The following is a 21,471-nucleotide window of genomic DNA, read 5'->3' on the forward strand; positions in this document are numbered from 1 at the left end:
CAAACAAATCCCGTTTCGACTGTCCTTTAATTGGAGAAAACTCCCCATGCACCCTCGCGGGTGCGGAAAAAGGAGGTGCGACACCTGGTACCACGATGAATGAACATATCACCAGTTTCAATAAGTTGGTCACAGATTTGCAAAATATAGATACAACTTATGATGATGGTGACTTGGCCTTGATGTTGTTGGCGTCACTTCCTGATGAGTACGAGCACCTTGAAACTACTCTACTCCATGGAAATGACGAAGTTTCTCTCAGAGAAGTTTGTTCGGCTTTGTACAGCTATGAACAAAAAAAGCGAGAAAAACAGAAGGGCGGAGAAGGAGAAGCATTATTTGTGAGGGGTCGTCCTCAAAATCAAATGAGGACAAAGAAGGGAAGATCCAAGTCAAGATCCAGACCCAGCAAAGATGAATGTGCCTTTTGTCGAGAAAAAGGGCACTGGAAGAAAGATTGTCCGAAGTTGAAGAATAAGGCCAAATATAATAAGGGAAATGCCATTATGGATTCAAATGTAGCTGATTGTGATGATTCAGACTTCTCATTAGTTACAACAGAGTCATCAACATCATCAGACATATGGTTGATGGACTCGGCTTGTAGCTATCATATGTGTCCCAACAGGGACTGGTTCGTGGATTTTCAAGAAGGAGAATATGGAATTATTCACACAGCGGATAACAACCCTCTTACCTCATATGGGATTGGTTCAATACGATTAAGGAACCACGACGAAATGATCAGAACATTAACAGATGTTCGATATGTACCAGATTTGAAGAAGAATCTCATCTCTGTGGGAGCCCTTGAATCAAAAGGGGTTCAAAATCATTGCAGAAAATGGAGTGATGAGAGTATGCTCCGGTGCACTAGTGGTAATGAAGGCTAATCGGAAGAATAATAATATGTACCGCTATCGTGACAGTACAGTTATTGGGACAACGACAGTGACATCCAGTGACGACAAAGAGGCAGAAGCAACCAAGCTATGGCACATGCGCTTAGGACATGCTGGAGGAAAATCCTTGAAAACTCTATCAGATCAAGGATTGTTAAAAGGAGTCAAGGCTTGCAACTTGGAGTTTTGTGAGCATTGTGTTAAAGGGAAACAGACAAGGATTAAATTTGGTACATCGATCCATAATACTAAAGGCATTTTGGATTATGTACACTCTGATGTTTGGGGTCCTTCCAAAACACCTTCATTGGGTGGGAAGCACTATTTTGTAACCTTTGTTGATGATTTTTCCCGGAGAGTATGGGTGTATACAATGAAGAGCAAAGATGAAGTGTTGGGAATTTTTCTCAAATGGAAGACGATGGTGGAGAATCAAACAGGCAAGAGGATCAAGTGTATTCGCACAGACAATGGAGGTGAATACAAAAATGATCATTTCAATAAGGTCTGTGAAAATGATGGTATCGTCCGACACTTCACTGTTAGACATACACCACAACAGAATGGAGTGGCAGAACGTATGAACCGGGCCTTGCTGGAGAAGGTACGGTGTATGTTGTCCAATGCTGGCTTGGGCAAAGAATTTTGGGCTGAGGCAGTTACATATGCATGCCACCTCATTAATCGCTTACCATCTGCTGCTATTGATGGCAAGACACCATTTGAAAAATGGTATGGAAAGCCTGTTGTAGATTATGACTCTTTGCACGTGTTTGGCTCAACTGCATATTATCATGTGACAGAGTCAAAATTGGATCCAAGGGCAAAGAAGGCTATTTTTATGGGAATTACTTCTGGAGTCAAAAGATATCGCTTATGGTGTCCTATGACAAAGAAAGTAATATTCAGCAGGGATGTTACCTTTGATGAATCTGCTATGGTAAATAAGGTAACAGAAGATACCAAACAAAATAAAGGTGCTTCTAAGCAGGTGGAGTTTGAGGGAAAATTTATTTTTCCTACACAAGAAGCAGAGGAGGAAACAAATGAAGATTACCCTCTGGAAGGAGAGCCAGTAGAGGAGATTCCAACTCAGGAACCTCAACAACAACTTGAATCAATAGCAACCAGCAGGCCAAAAAGAACAATAACGAAACCTGTTCGTCTCATAGAGACGGTTGCTTGTGCAACCTCAATTGTAGCTGATGATGTTCCTACCACTTATAAAGACGCAGTCCAAAGTTCAGAAGAAGATAAGTGGTGGATTGCCATGAATGATGAAATACAGTCCCTTCATCTGAATCATACATGGAGATTGGCCAATCTCTCGAATGGAAAGAAAGCAATTGGGTGCAAATGGGTATTTGCAAAGAAGGAAGGATTTCCTAACCAAGTAGATGTTCGCTACAAAGCAAGATTGGTGGCCAAAGGATATGCTCAAAAGGAGGGAATTGATTACAATGAAGTGTTTTCTCCAGTTGTAAAACATTCCTCCATTAGAATTATGTTGGCTTTAGTAGCACAATTGGATTTGGAACTAGTTCAGATGGATGTAAAAACTGCGTTTTTACATGGAAACTTGGAGGAGGAAATCTACATGACTCAGCCAGAAGGATTCAAAGTTGTTGGAAAAGAAAATATGGTGTGCAAACTTGAAAAATCGTTGTACGGATTGAAACAATCTTCTAGACAATGGTACAAGCGATTTGACGAGTTTATGTTGCGGCAAGGGTACAAGAGAAGCAAATACGATCATTGTGTGTATTTGCACAAGCTTAAAGATGGTTCCTTTGTATATCTTCTCCTATATGTTGATGATATGTGGATAGCTTCCAAGAATTCGGAAGAAATTGATAAGTTGAAGATTCAACTGAAGAAGGAGTTCGAGATGAAGGATTTAGGAGAGGCAAAGAAAATTCTTGGCATGGAGATAATAAGAGATAGACATTCAAAGAAACTCTGTTTATCTCAGAAAGAATATTTGAAGAGAGTACTACAACGTTTTGGCATAGATGACAAGACTAAGCCAGTTAGTACTCCACTTGCTCCCCATTTTAAGTTGAGTACTACTATGTCGCCAAAGGATGAAGCTGAACGAGAGTATATGTCAAAGGTACCATATGCAAATGCTGTTGGTAGCTTGATGTATGCAATGGTTTGCACAAGGCCTGACATTTCACAAGTTGTTGGAGTTATTAGCAGATATATGCACAATCCAGGGAAGGAGCATTGACAAGCTGTGAAGTGGATTCTACGGTATATTCATAATACTGTAGATGTTGGGTTAGTTTTTGAGCAGGAAGACAATCAGTCTGTAGTTGGATATTGTGATTAAGATTTTGCGGGTGATCTGGACAAACGAAGATCAATTACTGGTTATGTGTTTACTTTTGCAAAGGCACCAGTTAGTTGGAAATCTACTTTGCAGTCAACAGTTGCTTTGTCTACAACAGAGGCAGAGTATATGGCTATTACAGAGACTGTGAAGGAGGCAATTTGGCTTCAAGGATTGCTAAAGGAGATTGGTGTTGAACAAAAAGGTATCACAATTTTTTGTGATAGTCAAAGTGCTATTCAATTAGCGAAGAACCAAGTTTATCATGCAAGGACGAAGCACATTGATGTTCGGTATCATTTTGTACGAGAAATCATAGAAGAAGGAGGAGTCACGGTGAAGAAAATTCATACTACGGAGAATCCTGCTGATATGCTGACAAAGGTGGTGACTGCGATCAAGTTTCAACATTGTTTGAATTTGATCAACATTGTTGAACACTGAAGATTGAAGATGAAGACACAACCAAAATTTGTTGTTGAGAAAGAATTGAAGATGTGGAATTTTACCAAGGTGGAGATTTGTTGAAGTTTGGCAAAATGTCAAAGTCCCACATCGATTGGGAGTTGAGTTTGGGGGGGATTTTCCCCCTATAAAAGAAGGCCTAATGTTTAGGATTTAAACACACCTCTCATTTGCCTTCTCATCTGTTTAAGGCATTTGTATCTTCTCTCTTTAGTATTATTTCACTTGTATTTTTGGAGTGGAATAAAATATTGGTTGTGTCCGAGGAGTAGGCAAAATTAGCCGAACCTCGTAAATTCTGGTGTTCCCTTTATTGTTGCTTTATTGTCTTATTTATTATTTGGTGGCTGTCATAATTTTTGGTATAGTAGTTGTGACTTATTCACACTATATACATTTGGCTTCCGCAACAGTTTGGTATTACGTCTTCAACGCCTTTCTCCTCTTCCTTCTCCTCCTTGTTTTCTTCTTCTTCTATTAACAACTGAAAGACACTATAATTATTTCTCTAATACTACCACCATTCTCAAGCATAGCTTAAAGAAGAAGAACTCATCCTCAACAGATCGCCGCCAAAGAAACCCAAATCGATTCGGTGCGCAACGAAATCACCCAACTCTACTGCATCTTTTTTCTCTTCCACTCCACTTCACTTATGCTTTTATTTAGTGCCTCCTCGAAATGGGCTTCTAAAACTGGGCTCTGCCACCGTTCTTGGATTCCATCTTTGTGTGTCTCTGCTCTGTTCTTTGGGTATCATTTGGGTTGTTCGGTACAAGACGGATACCGAGAGTCACTTAGAGAAACTGTTGGAGAGAGAGGGGACGGGAAATTATTGGCAAGGTGTGTGGAGAAATTGAAGAGAAAAGGGGCGGAGTTCGTCAGTTACAAACAAAAACTTCGCCAGTTATAAAACAAAAATTTCAGCTCTAGTTCGCCAGTTACAAAATAAAAACTTCAGCTCTAGAGCTCAAGTTATAATAACGGGTTATTCGGCGGATAATTATCCGCCGAACTTCTAGTTATTATCCATGACTTCTTAAATATAATCAGAGAACTTCTCGTCTCCCAAATTTTAGGAATCCAATTTGAGGCCTGACAAATGTACAAGTTAAACCTATTAGTTATTCATTTTCTAAGTGGATAATATGACTTTTATCCATATTTAACCCGTTTTTAAAAAGTTCATTATCCAACCCATTTTTAATGGATAATATGGGTGGATAACCCAACCCATTTTTCTTTTAACTATTTGTAGTCGCCCCATTTAACATATACCCATTTTTTTAAAAAGTTTTAACTTGTACCTAGTTTTTAAACAACTTCAACGCCTTTCTCTTCTTCCTTCTCCTCCTTGTTTTCTTCTTCTTCTATTAACAACTGAAAGGCACTATAATTATTTCTCTAATACTACCACCATTCTCAAGCATAGCTTAAAGAAGAAGAACTCATCCTCAACAGATCGCCGCCAAAGAAACCCAAATCGATTCGGTGCGCAACGAAATCACCCAACTCTACTGCATCTTTTTTCTCTTCCACTCCACTTCACTTATGCTTTTATTTAGTGCCTCCTCGAAATGGGCTTCTAAAACTGGGCTCTGCCACCGTTCTTGGATTCCATGTTTGTGTGTCTCTGCTCTGTTCTTTGGGTGTCATTCGGGTTGTTCGGTACAAGACGGATACGGAGAGTCACTCTAAGTGTCAGTTATGCTCTGTCTCTGCTCTGTTAGAGAGAGAGAGGGGACGGGAAACTATTGGCAAGGTGTGTGGAGAAATTGAAGAGAAAAGGGGCGGAGTTCGCTAGTTACAAACAAAAACTTTCCAGTTATAAAATAAAAACTTCAGCTCTAGTTCGCCAGTTACAAAAATAAAAACTTCACCAATTACAAAATAAAAATTTCAGCTCTAGAGCTCAAGTTCGCCAGCTACAAACAAAAACTTCAGTTCTACGCCACTTACAAACAATAACTTCAGCTCTCGCCACTTACAAAAACAAAAACTTCAGTCACATCTAGTAGAATGTTGAAGTTTTGCGTGATTACCTTTGCTACTTCAGCCCCGTATGCTGAAGTTACGCGAAAAAATGGATACACTTGCAAATTTTTTTTGCAAAGCGGGCACAAGTTAAAACGTGATCCAAAAAACGGGTATAGATGCAAATGCCCCTAACCATTTTGCCACCTCTAGTTGGTTATATAACATACTAAGCTAGCGTTTGAATATAAATTTGGTTGAAACTTGAAAAAATAAAATTTTAAAAATGAGATGAAAAATAGTTTTTGAAAGTCGAAATTGTGTTTGAAGATGCATTTTACTTGAAAAGAATTTGAAGTATTTTTAGTAGAATTTCAAAAACTACTCTAGAGCTATTTTAGGGATTTAAAGATTTTGTTTTCAAAATCTACCAAAAAATAATTAAAATCTATAAATAAACAAATATTTAAAAACAGAATTAAAAAAAAAATGCCAAATTCTATGGCCAGACGGAAGCAAAGAACTACTCCCTATTACTTTTGGGTGAATGAGTCTATACTTTGGAACAATTCAATCTCCTCGTTGGCCTCCGTCAGATCTTTGTATGTTTGAAATCAGAAAGGGAAGGAACAATTTCCTTGAGGAATTCACCTCAATAATAGTAACATTCTTGTATATTTAGAAACAGTGACGGCTTTATACGACAAATCATTTTCTCTTTAGTACTATTATTTTCTTCGGTCCACTTAAACTGATTTTTTTATTATTATTTTCACATATATTAGAAATTTACTTTATTGAAAATATAACAAACTACTCCTTGATTCTTTACTTCGAGGGTAACTTTAAAAAAAAAGTTAATTTATTCTTAATATCTGAAGAAATCAAATATTGTGAACCACAAGACCAAAAAATCAATTAAAGTGAGGTAGAAGGAAGTATTTGTTAGGTCATTGGCGTGTTAGATATGAAACTTTATGTTGCTTTGACCTACAAGTGGATGCAGAGAATTGGGTTTTGGAAAAATAGAAAAACAAATGATTGATGAGAATTAAATTGATTAGTGCTCGGGGGCGTGGTCTGATGGTCTTTTTGAGAATAAAAAGGCAAAACTTGACGATTTTCTTTGTGAAAGACTTTGATTATTCCACTCAATTGCTTCCTTGTTTATCTCCAAATTTCACTACAAATGGAAACATTGTTTCCCAAGATTATCATTTCCTTCCTATTAAACCTGTTTCCATACGCTTCTCCTTCTCGTCTTCGTTTTAATATTCAGAAAATGGAGATTCAACACTATGTTCATTTATCTACATGCTCGTGTATTGACTTTGAAAATTTCTTTGGAAACAACTTAAACAAACACTTTTTTTTTTCCTTGAGAACTTAATAAATTATTGAGTTTGCAAACTATAAAACAAATGCCAACTGAAATTGACATTTTGGTACGCTGCCTTACTAGTAAGTTATAGAATCCCAAGATAATTGCCCTATGAAATGTAGGATCCTGCAGTCAAATTGAGAATTCCCTATTGAGAAAGCTGCTTTCCAAATTGAGTTCAAATTTAATCAACTAATTCACACTCAGTTTTGGAATGTACGATTACCAATTGAAACGTTTATTCAGTCCAAGTAGCTCTATCGAGCAAGTAGTTTACACGTTACATTAATCGTAGAAGATAGTAAGATACTAATGAATAGGTTGATTTCGTCCGACTTAGCAAACACCAAAATTGATCAAGAAAAAAAATGTTTTAAACTGCTATGAGTTACATTAATATTTTACATCAAAGGCTATTATGTTCATTGTTGCATTTCAAGTTTGAGATGCAATCAATTTCAGATAAATCAACAGAAGTTTTAGTGTTTATGTAACTAACTTACAATGGAATAGGGTCAAAACTAGCCCTAAACTATTCGATTTGGTACCAAAATGGCATCCGTCCACCTATTAAGCCAAAAATGCCTCTATCGTTATCTTAGTGGCTCAATTGTGTCCTTATTAACTAACGGACTTCTTTGGAAAATATTTTAGATTAATATCCACGTGTCACTGTCCCATTAGTTTAAACTTAATTCTTCACCAAAAATTTTACAAAAAAAAAAAACATTATGATTTCTTCGGACTCACCCAAAAAAAAAGGACATGCCCCATTGCCAACTCCCCTTTCTTCTCCAATCTCCATGAAATTGAATCAGTGGAGGAGATAATGATTTTTTTCTCATACACATTTTATGCCCATTTGATTTCATTTAATGAATTACTTTCTAAGTCATGATCCCAAATTTCATTCTCATACCCATTTCATTTTATTCCCAACTCAATATTTTCTTGCTTAAATTGTTACTTTTCTTGTTGTTGTGGTGACGCAAATTCTTTCGGTTGCAGAATCTAAAAGATGAAGAAGAAGTTACATTGTCTTTTAAAAATTGGGTTGGGATTAATAGGTTTTAAAATCCGGGGGGGGGGGGTTTTTTTTGGGCGGGTCAATCAAAACCTTATGGTGGTTTTTTCTTTTTAATTTAGCAAGAATTTATATTTAGGTCAATGACACGATAACACATGAATCATTAGATTTTTCTATTTCTTTTAGATAAGTCCTTTAGTAATAAGGGCATAATTTCGTCACTAAGATAACGGTGAAGTTATTTTTAGCTCAATAAGTGGATGAAGGTCATTTTTGTGTCAGATCGAATAGTTTAGGGGTAGTTTTGACTCTTTTCCGAATTTTCAATTGCATTGTAGTATACAATTATAAGTTTCAGCCTTTGAAAAAAAATTAGTTGAGGTAGTTGCTCGTTAATACTTTCCTCACATGAGATGGGCTATGATACTCACACGTTTGGGACTTACCTTGTTTGTGTTGAAATAGTACCCACTGGAATGGCCATATTTTTGTAAAAATAGCCAGTGCCTTGGGGTGTTAAATTGAGCTTTACACATTTGATCGTACCACTAGTCAAATATACAAAAATATACACTAGTTTATCTAAAGAAATTATATTATACATTAATATTCAAAAAAATATAAATTTTTCAACTATTATTTTGAGTGACGGATGTACTGTGCAAAAGTTCCTCTCAAATTTCAGGGGTGAAACTCCATGACAGTGGCTAATTTTCAATTATAGGGGCTAAAAAGTGTCTATTTATGAATTTTACCCCTTGTTTGTCCAATAACGTGGCTAGACAGCAATATTGGGCCTTATAGATGTACACAACACGGGCTGAAATTTTATTCTGCTAACTCGAGTTTCAGCCCACAGAATCCGAACCGCACAGAGCTCCTTGTCTCATCCTGGCCGTTGATTATTCTTTATAAATGATTTAACACTTCCAGCAACTAGGGTTTTTATCTTCTGTCAGGGCAAGTGATTCCGGCACACTCACAGATCTGTCCGCCGTTGCCGAACACTCAGAGGTACTCTTCTCTCTCTCCCATTTCATCTTCAAAACTCACTTCCCCTCAAATTTACCCCAAATTTCCATTTGTTAAAGCAATTTATTATCTCTGTTTTACTAGTAAGAAAATATGCGTAAAACCGAATTTTAATACCTGAGAATTTACAGAAATAGACGTTTTCTGCTGCATTTTACTTGTTTAATTAGAAATGCATGAATTAGTTCAAATTTGTTATTTTAATCTTTCTGAAGTACCACTCCATACAGTATAAATAAAAAAATGACGAATGCTCATACTTCTGATATAGTTAATTAAGCAGGTAAACTAGCTGTATATCTCAATGCCTGTTTGATTGAAAGTCGTTCCTATATTGTATCATCAGGATAGAGCCTAAGAATTTCAGAAAAAGTGTCATTTTTTAAAATTTTTATTTCCTAGTCGGTTAGTTTCTGCAGATTATTTATAGTGGTTTTAGGCTTATAGCTGAATCAGTTGATTGATTAGATCTGTGAAGATGTACACGTCAAGGCAAAAGATTCACAAAGACAAAGATGCTGAACCTTCTGAATTTGAGGAGTCCGTTGCACAGGTTTTGTGTTGTTCTTAGTTGACCGTTCTGGTTATTGTTTAGTTTCAATCCGTCCTTTGATAATTTTGTGTTTGTGGAATGAAGATATAAATTTTGTTGTTGAACAGGCTTTGTTTGACTTGGAAAACACCAACCAAGAGCTGAAAAGTGAATTGAAGGATCTATACATCAATTCAGCAGCGTAAGAGTGGTGTTAACAGATTTTTTGTTAGTAAATATGTATTGGATTGTTCTGTGATAATTAATTTATTTGGCTGCTGCTGCAGTCAAATTGATGTGTCTGGAAGTAGGAAAGCTGTTGTTATTCACGTGCCATACAGACTGAGGAAAGCTTTCCGCAAGGTTCATGTCCGGCTTGTTAGGGAGTTGGAGAAGAAATTCAGTGGAAAGGTAACCATCTACCATTTTCTTCCTCTAGTGTATTATGCTTACTGCTGTCACTGACTTTTATATGTTTCAAGTTTGTACCTGGAAATCTATTCTTAAATTATGCCACATATTGTTATTTTATTTAAGATTATTGACATTATAGTGATTTGCAAGAGTAGCATATGCATAATTCCAACGTTCAGTTGCCTTAAAAAAAGTCCACTGGTGAGTGTTAGAAAATATTGCCTACTTTGCTCACTGGATTCCACCAATGTATCTCTTCTATGATTGGGTAAAATAATATACTCCACCCTTATTTTATTTGTCCTCTTTGCACTATTCTCACCCTAATGCCACTCTGAAGAGTGGAAATTCGTCTAGGTATTAATTGTTGTACTCCAATCTTTGATGTTCTACACCTTGGGTTCATTCGCTGATGATTTGAAGTATTTTTATCCATGCATCTGTTGCTGTAGTAATTATTTATGCATAATGTTGGTATTCTGTGTACAGTTTAGGTTAGTAATGAATTAACTGGTGTGACTTAATTCTGAAATGATGCTTTATTAAATGGATACCAGTTTGCTTGCAGTGTGAGACATGGCTTACATGTTCAGTATTGAGTAGTCCGATATTCTTTTTATCATTATTCGATTTCTCTGAATATTCATGCAAGAATCCATCGGGATAATATGATTTTTTAGCAATTCCTGACATTCATTTCTTGTAGGATGTGATCTTCATTGCCACAAGGAGGATAGTTAGGCCCCCCAAGAGAGGCTCTGCTGCCCAGCGACCACGCAGCAGGACTCTTACTTCTGTTCACGATGCTATATTGGAGGACTTGGTTGTACCAGCTGAGATTGTTGGGAAGCGAACTAGATATCGTATTGATGGATCCAAGATAATGAAGGTATGACTGTTGAAATTAAATAGTCTTATCATGTTGCTTAACTGTTGTGGGTCTCCAATCCTACTTGGGAAACTGTAATTACTGGAGAAGTACCTATTTTTGAATTGGAAGATCCACTTTAACTATTTGTTTCTGAATGACTATTGACTCCTGGGTTATTTTAGTAGTAAATAAAGACATAATTTCAATCTGAAAAGAAGTTTCTGAAACATGTTTTAGTTTATTTATGTTTGTCACCTTTTCTCAGTCCTTCATCATTGTGCTTGTTTGTGCTGGACAGGTCTTCTTGGACCCCAAGGAGCGCAACAACACCGAGTACAAGCTGGAGACCTTTTCTGCAGTTTACAGGAAGCTTTCAGGCAAAGACGTCGTGTTTGAGTACCCCATCACAGAGGCTTAAAACATACAAAATAGTGGTCTTGATCTCTTCGATGCAGAACTATAAATTAGTGGCTACTTTATAAATTTTGGCATTTAAATTTTGTTTGGAAGGCAGAGGACAGTGTTAAAACTGGTTTTGAGTTTCTGTGGAATTTTGTTCCAATCTGCTAGAAAGATAATTCAACTTGTTTTATAAATCTTTTACCGTGCTATTTCCACCATTTTATGCTGAACCTAGGTGTGATTATCTTTAGAGCTCGTTGATTTCCTGCTTGCAATTAATTCTGGTCCAACAGTATTCGTGCAATGTCCTATCCCTTTGTCCACCTATTGAGTTGCCATATCCTGTAGGTTTTTTTCTTGAGCGTGGGTTTGGTGATTTGAGGTGCATAATTATATGGCAAGGTGTGATATGTTTATTGATTTATTAGCTGCACTAGTTTTGTGATTGTTACATCAACTCTAAAAGTAACTTAAAAGCGTCTTCCTATGCAGCAGTTGCCTTATTTAGTACTCGACCAAGTTAAAATAATTTACTCTAGTTTTTGTGCCTATTTTGTATAAAAAATTGTTATGGAGGTCCTGAAACCAGTTTTTAACTGATTTTTTTTTATTCTAGTTTTCCTACACTATAGTTTCACAAAAGTAGAACGTTCTAGTTTACGTCATGGAAGAAATTTTCCTTATGTTTCGCTACGGTTACTGATGGGAATCAAGTTATATACTGTACCGAGGCTTTTGTGGAATCCTTCGTTCAGACATATTGTTATTAATAATCCTGCTCTTTTACATATACTAATTGCTAAGATGCTTGTAATACTTAGTAATCATTTTCATTTGTTGCTAATTTTACTACGCTATAGTTGAAAGAACTTCTAGGACTCCCGTGTGAATGGAACATATAGAAGTTGTTTCCTAATGTTTATGATGTGAATCATTTTTCTCCTAGTATCAAAAGGTTAAAAAGTTACTTATCTTTGTATAGAACCACTTCTCACGATTTTTCTCTTATTTATCAAGTAGTTTGTATCAGCCTTTCTTCTGTGTAGATAGATTAAAGATTAGGGGTTATATTTGTGGTTATATGCATGTATTTATACGTGTGCCTGTGTGTAAATACAGGTATAGGCAGAAATATAAATAAAGATAAAATTGAAGGTACCGATATGACATGATTGTATTGTCACTTTTTAAAAAATATCCAAAATTAGAAAGCTACTAGTTCCGTGAAGAAACTATGTTAAACTGATATGTACAACAGTATAATGTAAAGACAAATCGAATGAAGCTATGACTGGATGCATAATGAGGAAAATGTATGATACATCCTTTTGGTATATGAGATATATATTGGTCTAATTTTCGAATTCTCCTCCTGCAGCATCCTTATATGTTTGTAATTGTAAGTGCTGCAGTAATCCAACTTCTCATCCAGGAAGAGGCTGGTTCAATTCAAACTACCTGCATTATTTACCAATAGATTCTCATCAGTTGGCTCTAATTTAAACTTTTACAATGCTTCACTCTGTCGCTTAGGACATTTACAATGAATTGCCTATTCATCAATTTTGCCACGGAGAAGAACAAAAGAGAAAGAAAACCACAAGCACATAACGATATTCTGATGATTCCACTGCAATTTCAGCAGTACTTAAGTCAAAAGGGTACAGAACGAGCAAGCAAAGATTCAAAACATATTCTTGTTTTTATTTCTATCATTTATGTGCCAGCAAAAGAAAACACAATAGAATTAGAAGAGAACTATCTCCAGAAAGAGTGATTGAGTGGCAAATGTGTTTCTTTGTATACTCATTTTAAGATCAATCTGCCCAAGACGCACATGCACATAGGAGTGAGCAGAAACACCTATATTGAAATTAGAATCCAAGGATACTTCAGTCAACAACTTCTGTATACATGTGAGATTCTTCACTCAACCATCCCAGGGGGCTGTGATGAGAAGATGATGATGAAACATAGGAGTTAACTAAAACATAAGGACTTATAATGAATGGTCTAATTAGCAGGCGTACCTCAAGACAAGATCACTAAACCAAGATATGTGGCTCCACAGAGAAACAAGAAAGAAATGAGTCCCCTGCAAGTGACATTCCCTTAAGCAAAAGAACTACTAGGAGTTTTATTAAAGGAAGTCAGATGGTTTGCTGCTTTTTTAAGTTATAGGTGAACTCACCAGATGATCCCCCAGCCAACACCAGTACAAGGACAGGGACACACTTCAGCAAACTTCTCAGCATCACTGTGGTGTACTCTTCGTGATATCAGATCATCGTAGATATCTGTATAAATTTAAAACATGTCCAGGCATCAATATGTTAATGTAAAATTTTATCAAATGAAGAAGGGTGTGAAAAAGTGTGGGCCTACCATACACAGAAAATAAGCTGTTCATTACACCTGCATTTCATTAACATTTTAATGAGTAAAAGAAAAGCTTACACACTGGAAAGAAGTCCTATGGTGCATGAAACTTTGCATAAAGGCAAAGGGACTGAAAGTTACCAATGAACAGAATGATGTACCGCAGAATTTTAATCTTTGTTGTTTCTTGCAGAATCCATACAACAGCAAGGAAGAGAACAAATCCTGACGGTTTGAGGTTCAAATATCAGTTTGGCCTAGTTTTCATAGTCTCAAAATATTATAAAAACCTTGTTGGCTGAATGATCTTACCAATACAAAGGCCGCGGAGTGTCCACTGCAGAAAAGAGACATGACATGATCAGTAAGACAAGTACTGCAACTTCATCATAGAACCATGCATATTAAGACCATTGTTATTTAAGAGATCCAATATCAACTAGCTCAAGCTAAAAAAATGTCTCAGTCCTGTTGCAAAGGAGACACTGAGATAATAATTACATTTCAGAACACCTGCTCCATTACGTTGTACACGGATTTTTTCAAAATGCACATCTAATTCATTTATGCTAGGCCATTAAGATGAATTTGAGATGCTCTTGGGAATTAATTGTCACTCACATTTTTAGCCACAAAAAGAACAACAATTAGAGTGACCAGTAAACATCCTGCTGCAATTCTTGCTGTAAGGAGCTTGGTGGACGCAAGCACTAATACCATTCCCCAAAATGCTGAACCAAGATCTATAAAGGAGAAAATAGAGTCAATTCCATGATCCAAACAAGATTGTCATGTGAGTTAACATCAGTCATTGAAAGAGAAAACTCATTATAGGCATGTTACAGATTGTAATGTTTATTTAGACATAAGAAATATGGAACATTATTCTAGTACTAAGATTATTTACGTATCAAATCAACCAAAACAAACTAAATCAATAAGTTCACAGTTCATTTTGATAAGAACTTTGCAGCCACTGAAATTAAAATGTAACCAGGGAAGTGATAGAAATATACATCCAGCTGGCAAAATGAACCAATATACGCCACCACGTGTTTGTGTAGTGCCACCTTCGTCAGCATGAACCTGTATCCCCTCGACCTGTAGATGAATACAAGCTTCATAAAATCAGCTAAAAGAGGAAACACAGATCCATTCTGTCACATAAGGCTGAAGATAGGACTATTTATTAATTGGTATGTACACAGTTATATATGTGGCAATGGCATAGCTAATAAAATAGTTGCTACAAAAATGTTCCCCAATCACTCAGAAATATGCTGGGTATACGGAACTAGAAACAAGCATTGAACACGAATATGTTCAGGGTTTTCTTGTTCTCACTACTGCTATGAAGCACGATAATACAACAGTTCGAACTGTAATAGTATATTAGCTAACATCAATCAAAAACTAATTTTCTTTTCTGGCATTTATCTGATGAATATATTCTGGTCAGTGAAGGATGATGCAACTTCTAAAGCTAAAAATGGTGAACTATCATATTCCATCACAATATCCAACTATAAGAACACATAATTATCAGCTTCCAACAAGTGTCATATCTTTAACTATTATAAAAAACTCTCTCTCAGGAAATATGAACCAACAGCATCATATCCTAATGATTAAAAGAAAGCGAGAGGGACTCTTTACATGGCCACAAGTAAGTTTGCAAGCTATAGCATGACTAGCTTCATGAATAAACACTGTCACAAGCTTGAAAGGTAGTAGTAGCACTGTCCTCCAAAGCTGCAAGAAAAAAATACTAACAGATTATCACCAAAAGGAATGGTCACAGATAGAGCATTAAGTCACAACAGCTTAAATTTCCAAAAAGTAGAAGACAAGTAAACTTTAGCTGTTTATACTTTACCATAACTACGACATTGACACATCATAGACAATTAAGAAGATAGTGAAAATCATATCCATCCATTGCTATGGATCCAACATGTTGGACCCTCAATTAATTCGTGATCTGCACTTTTATATACTAGTTTCACTTGGTAAAAGCATCAACCCCTAGCCAATGGCGGATATAGCACATCATCTACAAATTCAACTTAAACCAGCATTTTCGACACAAAGTGTAGATGTACTTATGAATAATCACAAAAATTTCAAAATAAATAAATAAATTTTGAACCAATAATTTTAAAAATGTAATGGATACAATGGCAAGACCTAGAGGGTGAACCATCAAATATAATTCCTAGATCCACCTCTGCCTCTGGCTCACTAGCCGGTCCCCTCCCTTCACCCGGAAGGAGGAAATAACACATCAGTGGACTTCCTGAGTTTCGAATTTATGAGAGGCAATAAGATAAATAGTACGTACTTCATAAGACACTTCATTCAGCACTCACAAGTCTGAGTGTGCTGATGAAAAGAGGCCAAAGGTAATGTTGGGTGTGCGAACAAAGTCCCATCACATTGGTAGTTGAAAAGGAACCTACATACAAGATGTAGGGATCTCTTAATGGAGAGACCTTTTGGGAAAAATCGTGCGGGCTTAACCTGAAGCCTACAACATGACACCATGTTAATAGTATCTTTGGGTAATTCATTCCTTAAGAAAAGCTAGCTCAACTGGTAAACCATATACTATAAAATAAATAAAAAGAAAGGAGGAAAACAGAGCACCCATAAAGACTAAAGAGGATCATTCCAAGCGATACACATAACATTTCCACAATTAAGACCTATGGTTAAAATCAAGGATTTTTTTTTTTTTTTTTTTTTTTTTTTTTTACGATAAAGGAATTGATTTTCCTTGAATATGTGATAGAAAAGAAAAAGGGAGAAGCAAAAGGAAGTACAGCAAGAATGACAACAGCGCAAACGCCGATAGTGGCGAGAAAGACGATTTGTTCATGCTTGCAACAATGCTTCAGCTCCCAATTTGGCATGCCTTTAGAAAGAGTACTACAATTGTTTCAATTAATAAGAAAAGGTAGTATCTTCAAACTGGTATTTTTCAGGGGCAAAGGATCAAGTATCTTCTTTTCTCAAGAGGGTGTGAGTGAGAGACTTTTAAAAGTGGCTTTATTCCCTTTCCCCAGCATAAAAAGCAAAGCAATATGGAGAAAGATGATGAGCTGCAGTTGGTGAACCTTTTACATAAAAATATTAGCGGCTTTCCTTTATATTTTTTTAGAGGGTATTGAGGAGAGAGTATAAAAAATGAGACGGCTGATAATGAATGGTAGAATCAGAAATCAGAATGGAGTGTGTTAGTAATGCTGCTCGGTGGGCCGGGCCTGAACCGGACCGGACCGGGCCCGCGGTCCTAACGGGCCTGGTGGGCCTGGTGGGCCGGTCCTGGGTGGGCCGGTCTTGGTGGGCCTCTGAGCCCGTCACGGGCTGGTCTCCATGGTTGAGCCCACGAGCCCGGGACCGTTTGGCCCGGGACCGGCAGGCGGGCCTGGGCCGGTCCTGGCGGGCCTGGCGGGCCCAACGGCTATTTTAAAAAAAAAAAAAAAAAAAAAAAAAAAATCAAACGGCCATATTTAAAATCTAGCCGTTTGGGCTGAAAATATGACCGTTTTTTAAGTTAAAAAAATGGCCATTTGGCCCCCAAACTTTATTTTAACCCCAAACTTTATATAATTACACTTTTCCCCATTTCTCAACTATAAATACCCCCTCATTCTTTCATTTTTATTCACCAATTCATCAATATCTCTCAATATCTCTCAATCTCTCTCAATCTCTCTACTACAATTACTTAATTTATTGTTGAAATTTCGTGAAAAATTGTGAAGTTGTTGAATTGAAGTTTTCAAGTGTTCAACGATTTTCAATTTTCAAGAAGTTGTTCGGCAATCCGGTAAACTCGTTTCAACTCTTACGTTTTTATAATATATTTTTGTGTGGTTTAGTTTGCATAATTATAATTAATATGGCATTTACTTTGAAAAAATGTTTGGTAAAGGAAAAGATAAAACCGGTGAAAGTAGTGGCCAACCAACTACCCTTCCCCGGCTCCCCGACCTAGAAAAGATAAGCAAGTTGAAAGTAGTCGCCAACCTAGACGTCCTCCTCCTTCCGTAATTCTTGATAGTGATCACCCTTGTTTTCAATTTACCGATAGTGAATTTTATCATAATGTTGCACCAGGTGATAGATTAGATGATGAAATTATGAATGCTCTTTATCCTAATGAAACCATCTTAGAAAATAATGAGGAAAATGAGGATGATGATGAAACTCAAGCACCGGATTTAGATGATACACCTACTAGTCCTCTTAATAACCCAAGTGATGCACCGGTCGACCCACCTGTAGAAACTCCTACTTTTAATAGAGAACCTGCTAAACGCTTAGAAACATCATTAGTTTGGAATTTTTTACTCAAGTAAGAGAAAAAAATAAGGCTAAGTGTAAAACTTGTGGGAAATTAATGTCGCATAAATATGTAGGAGACCGTAGCGGCACAGGTAGTTTGACTAGGCACATAAAAACACACCCTAGAGATAAGGCTAGATTTTTTCAAATGAAAGCGCATCTAGAGGGGACAAGTGTAGATTCTGCGATTAACCCTAGTACAGGTTCAAATCTAGTTCAACCAGGAATTAACACTGTCACTGGAGGTATTTTATATTACGATCCAAATAGAGATCGTGAAGAATTAGCAAAGATGATTACTGTTATGTGCTTACCTTATACTTTTGCTTCTAATCCTAATTGGGTTCATTATATTAGAAGAGTGTTTAATCCTACTTATAAAGGTTGGCCTCGCGCAACAGTTAAGAGTGATATTTATAAATTCAAACATGAATATGAACAATATTTGCGTTATTTATTTACTCATATACCTAATCGGATTTCTATTACTACTGATATTGGTAGAAGTGGTAATGATTGTGATTACCTAACTGTTACAAGTCATTGGATAGATGAAGAATGGATAATGCAAAAACGCATAATTGCATATAGAATAATTAATTCGCGTCACACAGGTAAATTTATAGCTAACACTGTTGCAGATATTTGTAGATATTTTTGCTTTAGCGATAAAATAATGGCAATTTCAATGGATAATGCTTCTAGTAACACCAGTGCTATAGGCATGCTTACAACAACACTAAATCCTGCATTTACTAATATTTTCCATGTTAGATGTATTTGTCATATTTATCATTTAATTGTCGGTGATGGTATGCGAATATTAAACATAGAAATTGAAAAGGTTAGAATGGCTCTTAATTGGCTTTTTTATTCAAACCGTAGAAGTAGACTTAGAGAGTATTTTAAAAAATGTGATGAATATGGCCTTAGAGAAAGAAAGGTTCCTAAACCTTGCCCGACTAGATGGAATTGTATGTACGAAAGTTTAGTAGTAGCATATGAATATAGAAACCCAATTAATGCAACGTTTAATTCTCGGGTAGGTGGTGAAGATGATGATGAAATGCTTACCACTCAAGATTGGACTAATGTTAAAATTCTTTTAGATTTTTTAGAACATTTTCAAATTGCAACAAATGCATTTTCTGGGCAATATTATCCTACTATTTCAAACTGTTTAGTTTATATTGCAGCACTATCTGATTTGTTTGTTGAATTTAGTGAGGGTGGGGATATTTATGAACTTGCTATAAATGAAATGAAACAAAAGTTTAAAAAATATTTTTTTCCTATCCCTCCTATTTATGGTCTTGCTGCAATGCTAAATCCTACAATGAAATTGGGAGGTCCTCATTTTTGGTATTCAAATATTTATAAGGCTTTAGATCTTTCAAATGAGGAAATTGCGACACTTGCAGATGCAAAAGCTTCAATTAAGATTAACGCTCAAACAGTTTATAATGCTTATCAACTTGCCTTAGAGCATGCTAGGCCAACTATTCCAACCCCTACTTCGTCTAGCTCACAATCCTCTAAAAGAGTTGCGGGCTTAAAAGCTCTTAAATCTTGGACGGAGTTCAGGGGGTCTCAAGGTGAAAATTATGATGAAACTTCACATCTAAATGAGCTTCAAGTTTATTTGTCTCAGGGACTTGAAAAGGAGAATCCAGACGGCTCTTTTGATCTTTTGGAATGGTGGAAGGCAAGGGAAAAACATTTTCCTGTTCTTGCAAGGATGGCTCGGGATATTTTATCAATTCAAGCTTCAACTGTTGCATCAGAGAGCGCTTTCAGTCAAGCAAGACTGCAAATAGGTGATCATAGAGCGTCTATGAGGGATAGCTTGGAAAAATCAGTATTGTTTAGAGATTGGATCCGCTCGGAAAGAAGAAACTTTGGAATTGCAGAAGCACAACCGGCGATAGATGAAGCTTATGAAGAAATGATAGCGGAACTTACGGAGGATTCGGCTTCGCCCGGAAGTGGTGATGAACAAGCTTCTTTTCCACCACCACCAACGCAACCTCCTCCGAACCTTGAAGGATTTATGAGATTTGTTAGAGATAATACATAGAATAATATGTAACTTGTATTTTGGCACATCTTCCTTAGTTTTTTTCCTTCTAATGGTGGTATTAGTACCTTGTTGTGCTCATTCCATTGGGGGAAGGATGACTAAGAAAGATATGTCATTTTTTGGTAATAAAATTTATTGCTTCTACCCATGAGCTTCTTTTCGCAATATTTCTTTGTCTATACTTAGAATTATTTATATGCTACAATATATACATAATATACAATATATATACTACAAGAAAATATATTTATAAGATACAATATATACATAAGATACAATATATATACTACAAGAAAATATATAAGAGAATATATATACATAAGATACAATATAATATACTACAAGAAAATATATTATGCTACAATATATACATAATATACAATATATATACTACAAGAAAATATATAAGAGAATATATATACATAAGATACAATATAATATACTACAAGAAAATATATTATGCTACAATATATACATAATATACAATATATATACTACAAGAAAATATATTTATAAGCTACAATATATACATAAGATACAATATATATACTACAAGAAAATATATAAGAGAATATATATACATAAGATACAATATAATATACTACAAGCAAATATATAAGAGAATATATATACATAAGATACAATATAATATACTACAAGCAAATATATTATGCTACAATATATACATAATATACAATATATATACTACAAGAAAATATATTTATAAGCTACAATATATACATAATATACAATATATATACTACAAGAAAATATATAAGAGAATATATATACATAAGATACAATATATATACTACAAGAAAATATATTATGCTACAATATATACATAATATACAATATATATACTACAAGAAAATATATAAGAGAATATATATACATAAGATACAATATAATATACTACAAGAAAATATATTATGCTACAATATATACATAATATACAATATATATACTACAAGAAAATATATTTATAAGCTACAATATATACATAAGATACAATATATATACTAAAAGAAAATATATAAGAGAATATATATACATAAGATACAATATAATAGTAGTAACAAATACTGACATAAGTCGTCTACATTTATTGAATCGTGTCTTGGGAGAAAACATGTTGACTCGAGCTTCAAGTTCCTCGGATCTTGGTTTTGGATCTTACTAAATTCACAACTCCCTTCTATAAAAAATCACATGTTAGCTCGGAGAAAAAAAGTGTAGGTCATTAGCAAGATTCAAATATTTGTTCTTGTCCTGAACTAGACGAAAACATAGGAACGGACACCCTCTTGAGAAACTTCTGTAGTGC

The 21,471-nt window shown here is 35.6% G+C and overlaps 2 protein-coding genes across 3 annotated transcripts; one reads left to right on the forward strand and one right to left on the reverse strand.

The window, feature by feature from the left end:
- Positions 1-8,984: 8,984 nt before the first annotated feature.
- Positions 8,985-11,565, forward strand: LOC107823503 (small ribosomal subunit protein eS7). 2 transcript variants are annotated; one of them, XM_016650156.2, is made up of 6 exons: positions 8,985-9,098; positions 9,585-9,669; positions 9,777-9,850; positions 9,936-10,059; positions 10,769-10,951; positions 11,232-11,565. In XM_016650156.2, exons 2-6 carry the CDS (start codon positions 9,595-9,597, stop codon positions 11,349-11,351), a joined length of 576 nt encoding a protein of 191 aa, XP_016505642.1. In that variant the 5' UTR covers positions 8,985-9,098; positions 9,585-9,594; the 3' UTR covers positions 11,352-11,565. The 2 variants fall into 2 exon arrangements, with proteins under 2 accessions (XP_016505642.1, XP_016505643.1); XM_016650157.2 differs by having other exon boundaries at positions 9,037-9,098; positions 9,573-9,669.
- A 989-nt stretch (positions 11,566-12,554) lies between these two features.
- On the reverse strand, positions 12,555-16,795 carry LOC107823502 (uncharacterized). Its single transcript, XM_016650154.2, has 10 exons — positions 16,537-16,795; positions 15,371-15,466; positions 14,731-14,815; positions 14,336-14,457; positions 14,027-14,051; positions 13,856-13,939; positions 13,721-13,750; positions 13,527-13,632; positions 13,366-13,430; positions 12,555-12,793 (listed from the first exon to the last, which is right to left on the reverse strand). The coding sequence occupies exons 1-9, from the start codon at positions 16,624-16,626 to the stop codon at positions 13,367-13,369; spliced, it is 702 nt and encodes a 233-aa protein (XP_016505640.1). The 5' UTR covers positions 16,627-16,795; the 3' UTR covers positions 12,555-12,793; position 13,366.
- Between the last annotated feature and the right edge of the window lie 4,676 nt (positions 16,796-21,471).

This window comes from Nicotiana tabacum, chromosome 6 (assembly GCF_000715075.1).
Source record: "Nicotiana tabacum cultivar K326 chromosome 6, ASM71507v2, whole genome shotgun sequence".
Lineage (NCBI taxonomy): Eukaryota > Viridiplantae > Streptophyta > Magnoliopsida > Solanales > Solanaceae > Nicotiana > Nicotiana tabacum.